This window comes from Salmo trutta, chromosome 19 (genome assembly GCF_901001165.1).
Source record: "Salmo trutta chromosome 19, fSalTru1.1, whole genome shotgun sequence".
In the NCBI taxonomy this organism is placed as follows: Eukaryota; Metazoa; Chordata; class Actinopteri; order Salmoniformes; family Salmonidae; genus Salmo; species Salmo trutta.
The window spans coordinates 15,276,375-15,293,681 of NC_042975.1; the positions used below are offsets into that span (position 1 = coordinate 15,276,375).

Consider the following 17,307-nt stretch of genomic DNA (forward strand, 5'->3'; position numbering starts at 1 on the left):
GATATGGCCAGCATTGTAGACCATTTGTCCCTTCTTGCTGCAGCTTTAGCTAATTTCAAAATAACAGAAATGCTGTGAACACCAGTGTGCTGTAAAAATTCTAAATGTTTTGTCACCAGTGCTTGTTGGCATTTTTTATCCTCACACACTGTTGCTCCCACAGCACTAATCTGGTGAGCACCTTTGTAACTCCGTCCAAGAAAGGCATTTGGTTGGTTTGAATTTTTGTGAGGCGTCACTGATTTACACCGGGTTCTGACCCCTCTTTAGCTGATTTCTGCCATGGAACTTCCCTAGGCTTCCCGTTTTAGGGAATGTGGAGTGTGCGTGCATGCGTGCGCATCATCAAAATGTACGGTATGGTTCTATGCAGACCCATTAATATACAACATCCAATGTACATTGAGGTCCAAAAGAATTGGGACAGTGAAATTGTTTTGGGGTTTTGGCTCTGTACTCCATCACTTTGGATTTGAAATTATACAATGACTGAGGTTAAAGTGCAGACTGTCAACTTTAATTTTAGGGTATTTCCATCCATATCAGGTGAACTGTTTAGAAATGACTGCACTTTTTGTACATAGTACCCCCCATTTTAGGGAACCAAAAGTATTGGAATAAATTCCCTTATGTGTATTAAAGTATTAAAAAGTTAAGTATTTGGTCCCATATTTATAGCATGCAATGACTATATCAAGTTTGTGACTCTGCAAATTTGTTGGTTGCATTTGCTGCTCGTCTTGGTTTTGTTTAAGATTATTTTGCACCCAATAGAAATGAATGGTAAATAACATGTCAGTTTGGAGTCACTTTTACTGTAAATAAGAATGGAATATGTTTCTAAACACTTCTGCATGAATGTGGATGCTACAATGATTACGGAAAATCTTGAATGATTTGTGAATAATGATGAGTGAAAAAGTTTCAGACACAAACATCATACCCCCAAGACATGCTGACCTCTAAACATTACAATAACGGGAGGGTTAGGTTTTTTGGTGGGTATGATATTTGTGCATCTTTAACTTGGCTGCAAGTATATCTGGCAGCAAGACAATAACCCCAAGCACAAATAAATGGTTAATTGACCACAAACTCAACCTTTTGCAATGGCCATCTCCATCTCCGGACTTGAACCCCATTGAAAACCTGTGGTTTGAATTGAAGAGGGCAGTCTATAAGCACAGACAAAGCATATCAAAGATCTGGAAAGATTCTGTATGAAGGAAAAAAGTATTACTGGTTAAACAAAATCTTTCTCTGAGCAATTGTATTAGTATAAAATAAGATAATTGTCAAAATGTTTGGAACATACAATATAGTTCAGTATTTGTATAATTTATTTTATAGTCATTTTTGCTCATCTTTATCAATGCTGACAATAATTTCAGATGTGACCATGTGCACACATGCACATCATACAGTGTACACACTAGTGCAAGGAAATTCACAAATACATGTACACCCACACGTCAACTGTTCTCTCTGCTGCCGCACAGCAAGCGGTACTGATGCATCAAGTCTGGAACCAACAGGACCCTGAACAGCTTCTACCATAAGTCATAAGACTGCTAAATAGTCCTGGTAGATATTTGGTTAACTATATGCATTGACCCCCCCTTTGCACTAACTATTTTGACTCATCACATACGCTGCTGCTACTGCTCATCATCTATCCTGTTGCCTAGTCACTTTATCCCTACCTCTATGTACATATCTACCTCAATTACCTCGTACCTCTGCACATCGACTTGGTACTTGTACCCTGTGTATATAGCCAAGTTATCGTTACTCATTGTCTATTTATTCCTTGTGTTATCATTTTTATTTTATTTTTCTCTCTGCGTTGTTGGGAAGGTCCGTAAATAAGCATTTCACTGTTAATCTACACCTGGTGTTTACGAAGCATGTGACAAATACAATTTGATTTGATTTTGGGTATTCAAAACAAAACGCACATCCTCAGATTCTGAGGAAGCAACAAGGGGAGAGGAGGAGGAGGCACGGAGATCTAAAATTAAGTGGAGAAGCTTCGGGACACTGTGGGAGAAAAAGATGGCTCAGAATGCCACTCTGACTGTGGTGTTACTGTTCTGTTCTCTTTGCCTGGCTAACCAGACTCCCTGCTCCGGCCAAATGCTATACCACGCCCACGGATGTTAGTTCATCTCCGCAATGAGTCTGGATCAGAGAACCTCCCCAACCTTTCACCGAATGCAAACACATTCAGGGCCGTCTAATTGGTCCAGAAACCGTTGGGTTGGGCCAGAGCCAGAACACACGTGGGTAAATCAGCGGTTTGAAAATTTGTAATTGGCTTTGATACCCTGATTGGTTAGAGACAATCCAATCGCTGATGACTTTGGTTTATACAATGCCCCTCACCACAAATGACTCAATGATGGCATCAGGCTAGCGTTCTCTCTCTCTCCCTCACTCCCTAGTGTAACAATCAGTGGAGGCCAGAAATAACTATATAAGACGAGGCAGGAGGGAGACACATTCAAAAACACTGGAAACAGATAGAAGTTAATCGAGGAGAATAGAGGAGAACCAATGAGAACCGGGGAGAGGACATGAGAAACAAGGACAGGAGAGATGAAGATAACTGAGAAAAAATGCAGGGAAAAGAAACTAGAAGAGGCTGATGAGAGGAGACACGAACCAACGAGAGGAGAGGAATATGATGCTCTCTTCAAGGCTGCCATATTATAAAGGGCTCAGTAAAAATATCCCATCTTTGATGCCAGGAATGGACAGATGGTGTGAAAGAGAGAGAGAAAACGAAGGAAGGGAAGGAATGAGGAAATAACAGGTCAGGGCAGGGAAGCACTCGGCTACTCCTCCTCCTAACCCTCATCATCTCCCTCCTCCCCCTATTATCAGTGTCTCCCAATAAAAACAGATATTAGTCTTACCAGGCGAGCTTGAAGCCCTTCATTAGTGCAGCGGTGAGCAGAAGCGTTGCTGTCCAATGCCCATAGCGAGGTCTCCCCACTCGGACGGCCAGTCATTCCTTGCCATGTTGAGTGGCAACAGGAGGGGTAGTCCTGGGGCCCTAGGTCTGTCCGCAGGGCCCATGCGAGGGGGAGAGAGAGGGGAGCTTGCCCTGGCTCACAGAGAAACGGAGGAAGGAGAAGAGGAGCCAGCTAGCTCAACTAGCTCAAAATGCTACAATGCTAATAGTGCTAATAAAGCTGTCCTTTCCTGCTGCCTGTCCCAAACACTTTCAGCCTCATCTGTGAGTGTTTGTGGATGAGAGTGTGTGTGTGTGTGTGTGTGTGTGTGTGTGTGTGTGTGTGTGTGTGTCAGAGTGAGTACGGTGGTGGCAGCTGCTCACATGCAAACTCTCCCATATGCAGTAGACTCACTTACTCTCTCTCTCGCTCTGCAGATGAAAGCAAGAACTGAGCCGCTTGCAGGGCTGAGGGACCTATTGGGCATGCTCCGTTCCTCTCACATCCAATCCAGCGCGCCCCCTCTTTCTCTCTATGAGCTTAGCTCCTCCCCCCAACATAACAGTACTGTGGCGCCAACCAAACAGTACCGTTTCCCTCTCTATTTCACACACACACACACACACACACACACACACACACACACACACACACACACACACACACACACACACACACACACACACACACACACACACACACACACACACACACATCTGTTAGAGTCAGACCCTCGGAGGGGATTACAGTGTGTGTGTGGCTACAAACTCCTGGGTCCGTCAGTCCTAGCAGCTGGCTCTCTAATCTCGCGGGATAGATGGAGCACACTGCGTGTGTGTGTCGGTGTGGATGTGAGAGAGAAAGATAATGTGTGTGTGTGTGTGTGTGTGTGTGTGTATAAATGAAAATTAGGGAAACCTAATTGTACTGTTTTGTATATGTGTGTGCTTGTATGTGCCTGTGGCTGAGTCAATTTCCGTATTTCCAATTAAAAAAATGTATCTTTGGTCAAGTCACATTCATTGTCACAGGTCGGCATATTTTGTCATGATTCTTGCCCTGGAGGGAAAACTGAAGAGTGATCACTAGCTGGCAAAGCCACAAACTCATAAAATCTGATCATAAGCCTAACCTTAACCACAATGCTAATTCTAATGCTTAACACTAACCACCCTGCTAACCTTAACCACCCTGCTAACCCTAACCACACTGCTAAGCCACTGATATTATAAGTCAGTATTCTATATGCCTTCCCTGTGGCTCGGTTGGTAGAGCATGGTGTTTGCAACGCCAGCATAGTGTGTGCAACGCCAGGGTTGTGGGTTCGATTCCCACGGGGGGTCAGTACAACAAAAAAAATGCATGAAATGAAATGTATGTATTCACTACTGTAAGTCGCTCTGGATAAGAGCGTCTGCTAAATGACTAAAAATGTTAAAATCTATTGTAATTTACGGACATCTTGGGTAACATTTTCCTAACGTAATGACACACGCAAACTAACTAACATATTATATAGACAGGGGGAGTAAAATTATCATCTGTGACACAATTGTTGTTGAAACTTTTCTTAATCAATGTCTGTGAGAAGGAGATGATTACCCTGTTCAAGCACACAATGCAATCCCTGTATCGTCTATAATAATACTACAGGCCATTTTCTTACAGCACGTGTGTCTAAGTTAAAGAAGCTATTTATATGCTGTTTTTGTTTAAATCAACAGGAGCCTTAAGTGCCCATTTCATTTTCAAACTCCTTCCTCATTTGGATTGAGCTCTGGGTCAGAAATTAGCCTTGCTTTGCTCCCTGCACTATACGTCCTGCTCCAGCACATTTGGCACCACGCCAACAGGGAAAAGCAGAAGGACTGAAAAGGGAGTTGGAGAGAGAGAGACGGAGGGAGTGGGCACCGGGGCTGCCTCCCTTTCTCCCTCCCTCTCTCTTTCCTTCTCCCTCTCTTTCCTGCTACAGTCAAGTTTTGCAGAGTCACCTTACCCAAAATGCACTTGGGCCAAGGCTGGGTGTCACATGGCCAAGGACTGTTGTCATGGAAACCTCCCCTTAGACGCACGGGTAGTGCCACGATGACACAGGAATTCAAACCACTCAAAACCAATGACTTGTGTCACGTACATTCAGGTTTCATGAATGCAAACCAATCCATCCTAATCTGGTAAGACACATAAAATATCAGTATGAGTGTTTCTAGTCTGGTCGATTCCACAGTATAGTAACCAGAGAGGACTGCAACAGTGATGTGCCTATAGCCTACCATGTAATCACAGTGGTTACCTAAAAAAAGTACCCCTTTTGAACTTCAACCTTCCGAGTACCCCCTTACTAACACGCACCACACGTTTGACTGCGCTTTAATCAACAGAAAGTGGGTTTGAAAATGATTGTATTTTTTACACATTCATAATCGATTTGGATTAATTTAACATTGAAAAATGCCTTTTGACTGCATTTGAATAGCTTCTCAACACATCTAGTAGCAACATATTGATGACTTGAATGTCCCAAAAAAACATTACACTGGTACTCAGACAAGGATGTATTGCTACAATATAATGTACCTGCTACAACTGACCAGTGTTGCATTTAGCCCTGGTAACACTAAAGTATTATTCTTAATATTTTTAGACAGCAGTGAAGCGAGGGGGAGACTTTGGGTCATTGAAAAGTGCTATATACACTGAGTATACCAAACATTAGGAAGACCTAATATTTGACGGGGCATGGACTCCAGGGATGCTGGACCATGTTGAATCCAATGCTTCCCACAGTTGTGTCATGTTGGCTGGATGTCCTTTGGGTGGTAGACCATTCTTGATACTGTACACACAGGAAACTGTTGAGAGTGAATAACCCAGCAGCGTTGCAGTTCTTGACACCCTCACACCGGTGCACCTGGCACCTAATACCATACCCTGTTCAGAGGCACTTCAATAACCCACTGAATGGCATACATACACAATCCATGTCTTAATTGTCTCAAAGCTTAAAAATCCTTCTTTAACCTGTCTCCTCCCCTTCATCTACACTGAACAAAAAAACAAGCATTTAGCTACACTTGCATTAACATCTGCTAACCATGTGTACGTGACCAATAAAATTTGATTTGAAGTGGATTTAACAAGTGACTTCAATAAGGGATCATAGCTTTAACCTGGATTCACCTGGCCAGTTCATGTCATGGAAAGAGCAACTGTTCCTGTTTTGTATACTCAGTGTAAGTCCCATGTATTATTATTACAAAACAACATATAGGTCTCTCTCTTTCAACCCTAAGGGCGGACCTGTGAATCGAACCCGTCTGACAGAACTGCGGTATGCCATGCAAGGTGTTCTAGCTGGCCTACATTGCTGCTGTATAGTCACTGTAATTGTAGCTCTGGATGCAGGCCTGCTGATTTCCTGTGCTTGGTCTCTGGAGACGTGGCTGAGATCACTGTGGACCCAAGGCTCTCCTTACACACGCATGTACGCACGCATACGAACACAAACACAGCTATTTCAGCACACACACACACACACACACACACACACACACACACACACACACACACACACACACACACACACACACACACAGCTTCCTATGCTTTGATTGGCGCAGCAGGGACACACACCAAGCCAGAGTTCAAAGGGCCAGGCCCCAGAGCGCCCACACACTGGCTCTCAGTCCCCTCTATAACCTTATTTGCTATTTTTAGCCATGCTGCTTTATATCAGCCAACCAATGAGAGGGCGGCGCGGGAAGTCAGGTGACAGACGGGTGCCTGTCGGGCTCGGTTAGCATCAGAAACAGAGCCTCTAGGCTGTGGTGCGAATCCCTTAGCCTAGCATCTGCTCTTCTACAATCTGCACCGGGTGAGACTCCCATAGAAAGGTTGACACTGCTCCGGGGTGAAGTTTCCCTTAGGTACAGATCTAGGATCAGCCTTTCTTAATCTAAACCATTAGTGAGGGGAAACGCTAAACTGAAACAAAATCAGCGTCTAGGGAAAACTTCCCCCTACTCAGCACGGCACACAGTTTCTCTCACGACGCCACCAACACAATATAGTGAGGCTACCGAGACATTAGTAACTCCGCAAGACTATAATTAGCAACATAATTATATGCTATCTAGCACCTTAATCTAAATGAGCACATCAAAGAGAGGCTGAGGGAATTAGTCTGAGATGGAAAGAGGAGTTTAGTGAAAGACAAAGTCATGGGCTGGAATGAGGGCGAGAGAAACGTTAACAGTTGGGAGTTTTAACTGTTACACCTTATAAACCTTTTAACTCTTGTCTGGCTGTAGTGGAGTGTGTGTGTGTGTGTGTGTGTGTGTGTGTAGGGGTTCAGATAACCCTGGTCTGCTGCATGCTGCAGTATGGTGGTGATGAATCATCAGATGTGGTAATATGAATCCCCGCTGCTGCTGTTACTGCTGCATCACTGAAGCACCATCTATCTCCTCAGATCAGAGCACCAAACACCACTCTGACCTCTGAACCGAGATCCCTGAACAGATACGCGCGTTCAGACAAGCGCACACCACACAAAGATGCATGCACACAAAAACCACTCTCTCTCTCTTCATATGACAATTCCTTTTATTCGGTCTCACTCATTTGTCCCATGTGGTTTGACTCTCAGGCCATGCTGCTCTTCCTTACAAATGGACAATACAGTTCTATTTTATTGAATTATATTCTGCACTGATCTGAAAAGAGGTGAAAGAAATTGGGAACGACTATTGGAAATCTGCTCTCACCTGTTCCATTTCTTAAGATAATTAATAACAAATAATATGTGACATTAACCTGTGACAGAATTGTACTAGCGTGTCATGGAAATGTGTTTCTTGCATATCCCAACTCCTCCTGAGATGCCTGCAGGGAGTGGGCTCATGGCCAGGGTCACCATTCTCCAGTGCCCTTGGAGCAATTTGGGTTAAGTGCCTTGTTCAAGGGCACAGAAACAGATTGTTTTCACTGTGATTTGATCCAGTGACCTGCCTCCAGATCAGGGCACATGAAGGAAAGGAGTCAAGGAAAGGAGTCGAGGAAAGCTACTTTACCCCTTTAACACTAGAACCACTAAAGCAGGTATTCTGACTGCTCATTCATGTATTTATTTTATTACTCTGCCGTTTTTCAAGTCATGCTCCCCGCCGTCTTTGTCATTATTGAATGGTTTAACCCCGTTGCCCTTCCTTCTCCTGATGGTAGGACCTGCTCTGCTTATTCTCCCGACATTGGAAGGTGCAGTGGCCAGTTGATAATCACCCCGATACTGAACCTAAACTAATTTTACACATATAACAAATGAAGTAAAGTATGATGGGGACGAATGGGTGAGTTGATGAGCGAGGGGAAACAGACAATGCATAACTAAGAATGAAGAACAGGGCGGGCCATTCTATTGAATTGGTATATTCTATTTCTAATCTCAAAATGGTATGTACCCTATATCAGTCCACCCAATCAAAGCAGTTTCATCAGTCTACTCTGGCCTACTTGGAGTACACAGTGAGAGCGTGCGTGATTTAGAAGGGCAAGAACACCAAGACAAATGGATGGATGCACATGCTGCGTTAGCGCTGCTACAAGATCTGAAGGAAAATGACTCAGACGGCGGGGAGGAATTGAATCATGACATCTCAGATGATTATTCTTCTGATTCTGAGCCTCAGCCTGAATCTACACTTCCGAGGCCTAGTCCTAAAAAAGCCAGAATGGTATGCCCGGGCCACCAACAAATGAGATGGTGAGACAGGAGAGAGGAAGGAACAGCACCGTTTCAGAAAAGATCCACATTGGGCAGCAGGTGAGCAAGTTTAAGAGAATGTGGTGATTAGGCTTGTGGAACCTTATGCTGGCAAGGGGAGAAATGTCACCATGGACAATTTCTTCACTTCACTGTCATTGGCGAACAAGTTGCTTGCAAATAAAACAATCCTAGTCGGCACCATGAACAAAGCGAGATGGGAGCTCACTCTCTCTGCGCAAAATATGCACTTGCACAGCTGTTGTACTCCACAACGGTGCTGAAGAATGACAAGACAACACTCACACTATACCAGTGCAAGGCAAGAAATAACATTTCTGTCGTTTTTTCTGACAGCTGCCATCGACAGGACATGAAGAGAAAACCGGATACTATTACGCACTACAACCAAACAAGTATTCAGAACTCTCGACTTTTTCCACTTTGTTACCATAGAGCCTTATTCTAAAATTGATTAAATCGTTTTTTCCCCCTCAATCTACACACAATATCCCATAATGATAAAGCAAAACATAAGTATTCAGACCCTTTTCTCAGTACTTTGTTAAAGCACCTTTGGCAGCAAATACAGCCTCGTGTCTTCTTGGGTATGACGCTACAAGCTTGGCACACCTGTTTTTGGGGGGTTTCTCCCATTCTTCTCTACAGATCCTCTCAAGCTCTGTCAGGTTGTATGGGGAGCGTCGCTGCACAGCTATTTTCAGGTCTCTGCAGAGACGTTAGATCGGATTAAAGTCCGGGCTCTGGCTGGGCCACTCAAGGACATTCAGAGACTTGTCCCGAAGCCACTCCTGCGTTGTCTTGGCTGTGTGCTTAAGGTCACCCCCAGTCTGAGGTCCTGAGTGCTCTGGAGCAGGTTTTCATCAAGGATCGCTCTGTACTTTGCTCCGTTCATCTTTCCCTCGATCTTCACTAGTCTCCCAGTCCCTGTCGCTGGAAAAACATCCCTACAGCATGATGCTGCCACCACCATGCTTCACCGTTGGGATGGTGCCAGGTTTCCTCCAGACATGACGCTTGGCATTCAGGCCAAAGAGCTGAATCTTGGTTTCATCAGACCAGAGCATCTTGTTTCACATGGTCTGAGAGTCTTTAGGTGTCTTTTGGCAAACTGCAAGCGGGCTGTCATGTGCCTTTTACTGAGGAGTGGCTTCCGTCTGGCCTCTCAACCAGGCTTGATTGGTGGAATGCTGCATAGATGGTTGTCCTTCTGGAAGGTTCTCCCATCTCCACAAAGGAATTTGGGAGCTTTGTCAGAGTGACCATTAGGTTCTTGGTCACCTCCCTGACCAAGGCCCTTCTCCCCCGATTGCTCAGTTTGGCCGGGCGGCCAGCTCTAGGAAGAGTCTTGGTGGTTGCAAACTTCTTCCATTTAAGAATGATGGAGTCCACTGTGTTCTTGGGGACCTTCAATGCTGTATACATTTTTTGGTACCCTTCTCCACATCTATGCCTCGACACAATCCTGTCTCGGCGTTCTACGGACAATTCCTTCGACCTCATGGCTTGGTTTTTGCTCTGACATGCACTGTCAACTGTGGGACCTAATAGAGACGTGTGTGCCTTTCCAAATCATGTCCAATCTATTTAAATGTACCGCATGTAGACTCCAATCAAGTTGTAGAAACATCAAGGATGACCAATGGAAACAGGATGCACCTGAGCTCAATTTCGAGTCTCATAGCAAAGGGTCTGAATACTTATGTCAATAAGGTATGTTTTTTTTCTATATATAACAGTTTTAACTTTGTCATTATGGGCTATTGTGTGTAGATTGAGGGTAAAAAAAAACAAATACATTTTAGAATAAGGCTGTAAGGTAACAAAATGTGGAAAAAGGGAAGGGGTCTGAATACTTTCCAACTGCACTGCATAAGTATGTGGACACCTCTTCAAATTAGTGTATTCGGCTATTTCAGCCACACCCGTTACTGACAGGTGTATAAAATCGAGCACACAGCTCCATAGACAAACATTAGCAGTAGAATGGCCTTACTTAACAGCTCAGAGACTTTCAACGTGGCACCGTCATAGAATGCCACCTTTTCATCAAGTCAGTTCAACAAACTATAAGTGCTGTTAGTTGTGAAGTGGAAACGTCTTGGAGCAACAACGGCTCTACCGCGAAGTGGTAGGACACACAAGCTCACAGAACGGGACCGCCGAGTGCTGAAGTGCGTAGGGCATAAAAATCATGTGTCCTTGATTGCAACACTCACAACCGAGTTCAAAACTGCCTCTGGAAGCAATGTCAGCACAAGAACTGTTTGTCGGGAGCTTCATGAAATGGGTTTCTGTGGCCGAGCAACCACACACAATCCTAAGATCACCACGCGCAATGCCAAGCGTCGGCTGGAGTGGTGTAAAGAGTGCCGCCATTACACTCTGAATCAGTAGAAACGCATTCTCTGGAGTTATGAATCACGCTTCACCATCTGACAGTCGACGGAAGAATCTGGGTTTGGATGCCAGGAGAACGTTACCTGCCCGAATGCATAGTGCCAACTGTAAAGTTTGGTGGAGGAGGAATAATGGTCTGGGGCTGTTTTTCATGGTTCGTGCAAGGCCCCTTAGTTCCAGTGAAGGGAAATCTTAATGCTACAGCATACAATGACATTCTAGACAATTCGGTTTTTCCAACTTTGTGGCAAGAGTTTGGGGAAGGCCCTTTCCTGTTTCAGCATGACAATGTCCCTGTGCACAAAGCGAGGTCCACACAGAAATGTTTTGTTGAGATCGGTGTGGAAGAACTTGACTGGCTTGCACAGAGCCCTGACCTTCACTCCATTGAACATATTTGGGATAAATTGGAAAGCCGACTGCGTGCCACGCGTATTCACCTAACATCAGTGCCCAACCTCACAAATGCTCTTGTGGCTGAATGGAAGCAAGTCCCCACAGCAATGTTCCAAAGTCTATTGGAAAGCCTTCCCAGAAGAGTGGAGGCTGTTATAGCATCAAAGGGGGACCAACTCCATATTAATGCCCATGATTTTTGGACGAGCAGGTGTCCACATACTTTTGGTCATAAAGTGTAGCTCAGGCTACTAAGCAAAGAGTAGTAGCATAATAAAACTTCATTTGTGTTTTGAAAAACATTTTCTTATTTCCATAATGTTTCTTTAGACCTGCCCCAAAAATTATAATGTTTATCTTTGTGATGGTTTTTCATTTGTACATATAGCCTACAGTAGCCTCAATTACATTCAGCCGTGGGTCGATTTCTCCTTTAGCGGATGGTGAGGGGGCCCGAACTTAGTTATAAATAATTTGTACACTGCAAATTGACCGCAAGAATCCCAAACAGATTTTTAATTTTATTTTTATTTAACCCTTATTTTATCAGGTAAATTGACTGAGAACACATTCACAGCAACAGCTTGGGGAATAGTTACAGGGGAGAGGAGGGGGGATGAATGAACCAATTGTAAGCTGGGGATGATTAGGTGGCCGTGATGGTATGAGGGCCAGATTGGGAATTTAGCTCAGACACCAGGGTTAACACTCCTACTCTTACGATAAGTGCCACGGGATCTTTAATGACCTCAGAGAGTCAGGACACCCATTTAACGTCCCATCCGAAAGACAGCACCATACACAGGACAATGTCCCCAATCACTTAAAATTGGACCAGAGGAAAGGGTGCCTCCTACTGGCCCTCCAACACCACTTCCAGCAGCATCTGGTCTACCAACCAGGACCAACCCTGCTTAGCTTCAGAAGCAAGCTAGCTGTGGGATGCAGGGTGGTATGCTGCTGGCAAATACAGATGTAGTATTTGACAAAAACATTGATTAGTATTTTCTAACCTTGATTACATTGGGATATGATCAGATATGCCTCTCTATTTATGAGTGAGAATACTTGGGAACATATTTCCTAAATTAAAATCACTTTAAGCTCATTTCTTGGTGATTTTAGAGTCTTTAATTTAATGAGTATTTTATTTGGCCAGCCAGAAACAATTGGGGAACCCTGGCTTACAGTAACACATTTGCGTATTCTAATGTTACCTAAAACCTTCATAAATGCAACCAAATGAATATTTTTCCAATAGCATTATTAGACTGTTAGAATGTTGACGTCCAAAAGATGCATCATTGGCTCGGGGGTCCTCAAGGCCTTTCTAGTGTTAAACGTTGCATAACCATTCCGGTGCTTCCACAGTGAACACTCTCTCTAATGGGCACGGCTCTGCATATCAACCAGATTATGTTCACGCATGCACACACACATACACACAATGCTTTCAGGTCGCCCGAGGTAAAATAGCACCTGGACCTAACAAAACACCAGAAACAGACAGTTTGACAAATACAAAAGGCTGAATACTCTTCACACAATAAGAGGTGTAGTTTGTCCGGAAACTAAAACAATGGCATTTTCATCATCTTGGAGCGGAAGTCATGATTCAGCAACCATCTTTTAGCACATTTTCTGCACAAAGAGCCAATTCTTACCTCAGCTTGCCTGTCCCACCGTCAGACCTGTAAGAAAACAAAATAACATTTTTTTTAGCTTGTAAAACTACTAAAAACAATAGTTTTCTGGGTGAATACTTATTATCACATCATGGCTATCAACTCGTAATTCAAAAAGACAACACCACAACACATTCATTAATCTGGTTGTATTTATGAAACTCATAGCATGGCAATCAGATGTAAATAAACCGTGACTGACTCATCCAAATGACCTGGTAAAGTAAAGACCCTTATCAAGGTGCATAAACAAACATACAGTGCATTCGGAAAGTATACAGACCTCTTGACTTTCTCCACATTTTGTTACATTACAGCCTTATTCTAAAATTGATTAAATCGTAATTTTTCTCCTCAATCTACACACAGTATCACATTTTAGAAAATGTTTGCAAATTTACTACAAATAAAAAACAGAAATATCTTATTTACATACCCTTTGCTACGAGACTCAAAATTGAGCTCAACTGCATCCTGTTTCCATTGATCATCCTTGAGAAGTTTCTACAACTTGATTGGAGTCCACCTGTGGTAAATTCACTTGATTGGACATGAGGGTGTCTATATAAGGTCCCACAGTTGACAGTGCATGTCAGAGCAACAACCAAGCCACGAGGTCGAAGGAATTGTCCGTAGAGCGCCGAGACAGGATTGTGTTGAAGCACAGATCTGGGGAAGGGTACCGAAACATTTTTGAAGCATTAAAAAGTCCAAGAACACAGTGGCCTCCATCTTTCTGAAATGGAAGAAGTTTGGAACCACCAAGACTTCCTAGAGCTGGCCGCCCAGCCAAACTGAGCAATCGGGGGAGAAGGGCCTCGGTCAGGGAGGTGACCAAGAACCCAATGGTCACTCTGACAGAGCTCCAGAGTTCCTCTGTGGAGATGGGAGAACCTTCTAGAAGGACAACAATCTCTGCAGCACTCCACCAATCAGGCCTTTATGGTAGACCGGCCAGACGGAAGCCACTCCTCAGTAAAGTTTGAACTCCTTGGACTGAATGCCAAGCGTCACGTCTGACATCTGGAAGACACCTGGCACCATCCCAACGGTGAAGCATGGTGGTGGCAGCATCATGCTGTGGGGATGTTTTTCAGCGGCAGGACTGGGAGACTAGTCAGGATCGAGGGAAAGATGAACGGAGCAAAGTACAGAAAGATGGAAGATGGTGCCGGATGGTAGGGCTGCCGTCTTATCGGCTCTTAACCAACCATGCTATTTTGTTTGTCTTTTCGTGTTGTTCATAACATGTTTTCTACATAATGTTGCAGCTACCGTCTCTTATAACCGAAAAGAGCTTCTGGACACCAGAACTGGGATTACTCACCTGAAATTGGAAGAGTTCTTCAATGAGTTGGACGTGAGGGATATACTACAGACACACACCCAGGCCCAGATCCCCGTGACTCGCTGGAAACGTAGGTTTCGCGAAAAGAGATCAGGATGCCTTGAGAGGATCAGGCGACAAGTGTCTAATCTGCCCTTGCCGTCCATTCTGCTAACTATCATTCAATTGCTGGAAAATAAATGGGACAAACTGAAAGCACGTATATCCTACCAACCGAACATTAAAAAACGTAATATCTTATGTTTCAGGGAGCCGTGGCTGAACGACGACTATAAGAACATACAGCTAGCGGGTTATACACTCTATTGGCAGGACAGAACAGCAGCCTCTGGTAAGACACGGGGTGGGGGCCTATGCATTTATGTAAACAACAGCTGCTGCAAGGTATCTAAGGAAGTCTCAAGGTTTTGCTCGCCTGACCACACTATCTACCTGGAGAGTTTATCTGTATTTTTCACAGCTGCCTACATACCACCACAGACCGAGGCTGGTACTAAAACCTGCACTCAATGAGCTGTATTCCACCATAAGCAAACAGGAAAACGCTCATCCAGAGGCGGCACTCCTAGTGGCCGGTGACTTTAATGCATGGAAACTTAAATCAGTGTTACCTCATTTCTATCAGCATGTCAAATGTGCAACCAGAGGGAAAAAAAATCTAGACCACCTTTACTCCACACACAGAGACGCGTTCAAAGCTATCCCTCGCCCTCCATTTGGCAAATCTGACCATAACTCTATCCTCCTGGTTCCTGCTTACAAGCTAAAATTAAAGAAGGAAGCACCAGTGACTCGGTCAATAAAAAAAAAGTGGTCAGATGAAGCAGATGCTAAACTACAGGACTGTTTTGCTAGCACAGACTGGAATATGTTCCGGGATTCTTCCGATTGCATTGAGGAGTACGCCACATCAGCTCCTGGCTTTATCAATAAGTGCATCGAGGACGACGTCCCCACAGTCACTGTACGTACAGTTGAAGTCGGAAGTTTACATACACCTTAGCCAAATACATTTAAACTCAGTTTTTCACAATTCCTGACATTTTTTTAATCCTAGTAAAAAGTCCCTGTCTCAGGTCAGTTGGGATCACCACTTTATTTTAAGAATGTGAAATGTCAGAATAATAGTAGAGAGAAATATTTATTTCAGCTTTTATTTCTTTCATTACATTCCCAGTGGGTCAGAAGTTTACATACACTCAATTTGTATTTGGTAGCATTGCCTTTAAATTGTTAAACTTGGTCAAACGTTTTGGGTAGCCTTCCACAAGCTTCCCACAATAAGTTGGGTGAATTTTGGCCCATTCCTCCTGACAGAGTTAGTGTAACTGAGTCAGGTTTGTAAGGCCTCCTTGCTCGCACATGCCTTTTCAGTTCTGCCCTCAAATATTCTATGGAATTGAGGTCAGGGCTTTGTGATGGCCACTCCAATACCTTGACTTTGTTTTCCTTAAGCCATTTTGCCACAACTTTGGAAGTATGCTTGGGGTCAATGTCCATTTGGAAGACCCATTTGCAACCAAGCTTTAACTTCCTGACTGTTGTCTTGAGATGTTGCTTCAATATATTCACATCATTTTCCTACCTCATGATGCCATCTATTTTGTGAAGTGCACCAATTCCTTTTGCAGAAAAGCACCCCCACAACATGATGCTGCCACCCCTGTGCTTCACGGTTGGGATGGTGTTCTTCAGCTTGCAAGCATCCCCCTTTTTCCTCCAAACATAACGACGGTCATTATGGCCAAACAGTTCTATTTTTGTTTCATCAGACCAGAGGACAATTCTACAAAAAGTATATTTGTCCCCATGTGCAGTTGCAAACCATAGTCTGGCTAGTAATGATTTTTTTTATGGTGGTTTTGGAGCAGTGGCTTCTTCCTTGCTGAGCGGCCTTTCAGGTTATGTTGATATTGGACTTGTTTTACTATGGATATAGATACTTTTGTATCTGTTTCCTCCAACATTTTCACAAGGTCCTTTGCTGTTGTTCTGGGATTGATGTGCGCTTTTTGCACCAAAGTACGTTCATCTCTAGGAGACAGAACGCATTTCCTTCCTGAGCGGTATGACGGCTGCGTGGTCCCATGGTGTTAATACTTGCGTACTATTGTTTGCACAGATGAACGTGGTACCTTCAGGCGATTGGAAATTGCTCCCAAGGATGAACCAGACTTCTGGAGGTCTACATTTTTTTTCTGAGGTCTTGGCTGATTTCTTTTGATTTTCCCATGATGTCAAGCAAAGAAGCACTGCGTTTGAATGTAGGCCTTGAAATACATCCACAGGTAAACCTCCAATTGACTCAAATGACGTCAATTAGCCTATCAGAAGCTTCTAAAGCCATGACATCATTTTCTGGAATTTTCCAAGCTGTTTAAAGGCACAGTCAACTTAGTGTATGTAAACTTCTGACCCACTGGAATTGTTATACAGTGAATTATGAGTGAAATAATCTGTCTATAAACAATTGTTCAAAAAATTACTTGTGTCATGCACAAAGTAGATGTCCTAACCGACTTGCAAAAACTATAGTTTGTTAACAAGACATTTGTGTAGTGGTTGAATTATTATTTTTTTGACTCCAACCTAAGTGTATGTAAACTTCCAACTTCAACTGTAGCCCAACCAACCCCAACCAGAAGCCATGGATTACAGGCAACATTTGCACTGAGCAAAAGCGTAGAGTTGCCACTTTCAAGGAGCTCCCGCTAACCCGGAAGCTTATAAGAAATCCCA

General features: G+C 43.7%; 1 protein-coding gene across 5 annotated transcripts in view; it reads right to left on the reverse strand.

The window, feature by feature from the left end:
* The window catches only part of gramd1ba (GRAM domain containing 1Ba), a 165,005-nt gene that overhangs the window by 62,545 nt on the left and 85,153 nt on the right, over positions 1-17,307 (reverse strand). For 4 of the 5 annotated variants that reach the window (XM_029699872.1, XM_029699871.1, XM_029699870.1 and 1 more), the window contains exon 3: positions 13,200-13,226. In XM_029699872.1, the coding sequence (XP_029555732.1) occupies positions 13,200-13,226 (27 nt within the window). Of the gene's footprint in view, positions 1-2,918; positions 3,255-13,199; positions 13,227-17,307 lie in introns of those variants that run through there. The other variant, XM_029699874.1, reaches the window with a different exon arrangement.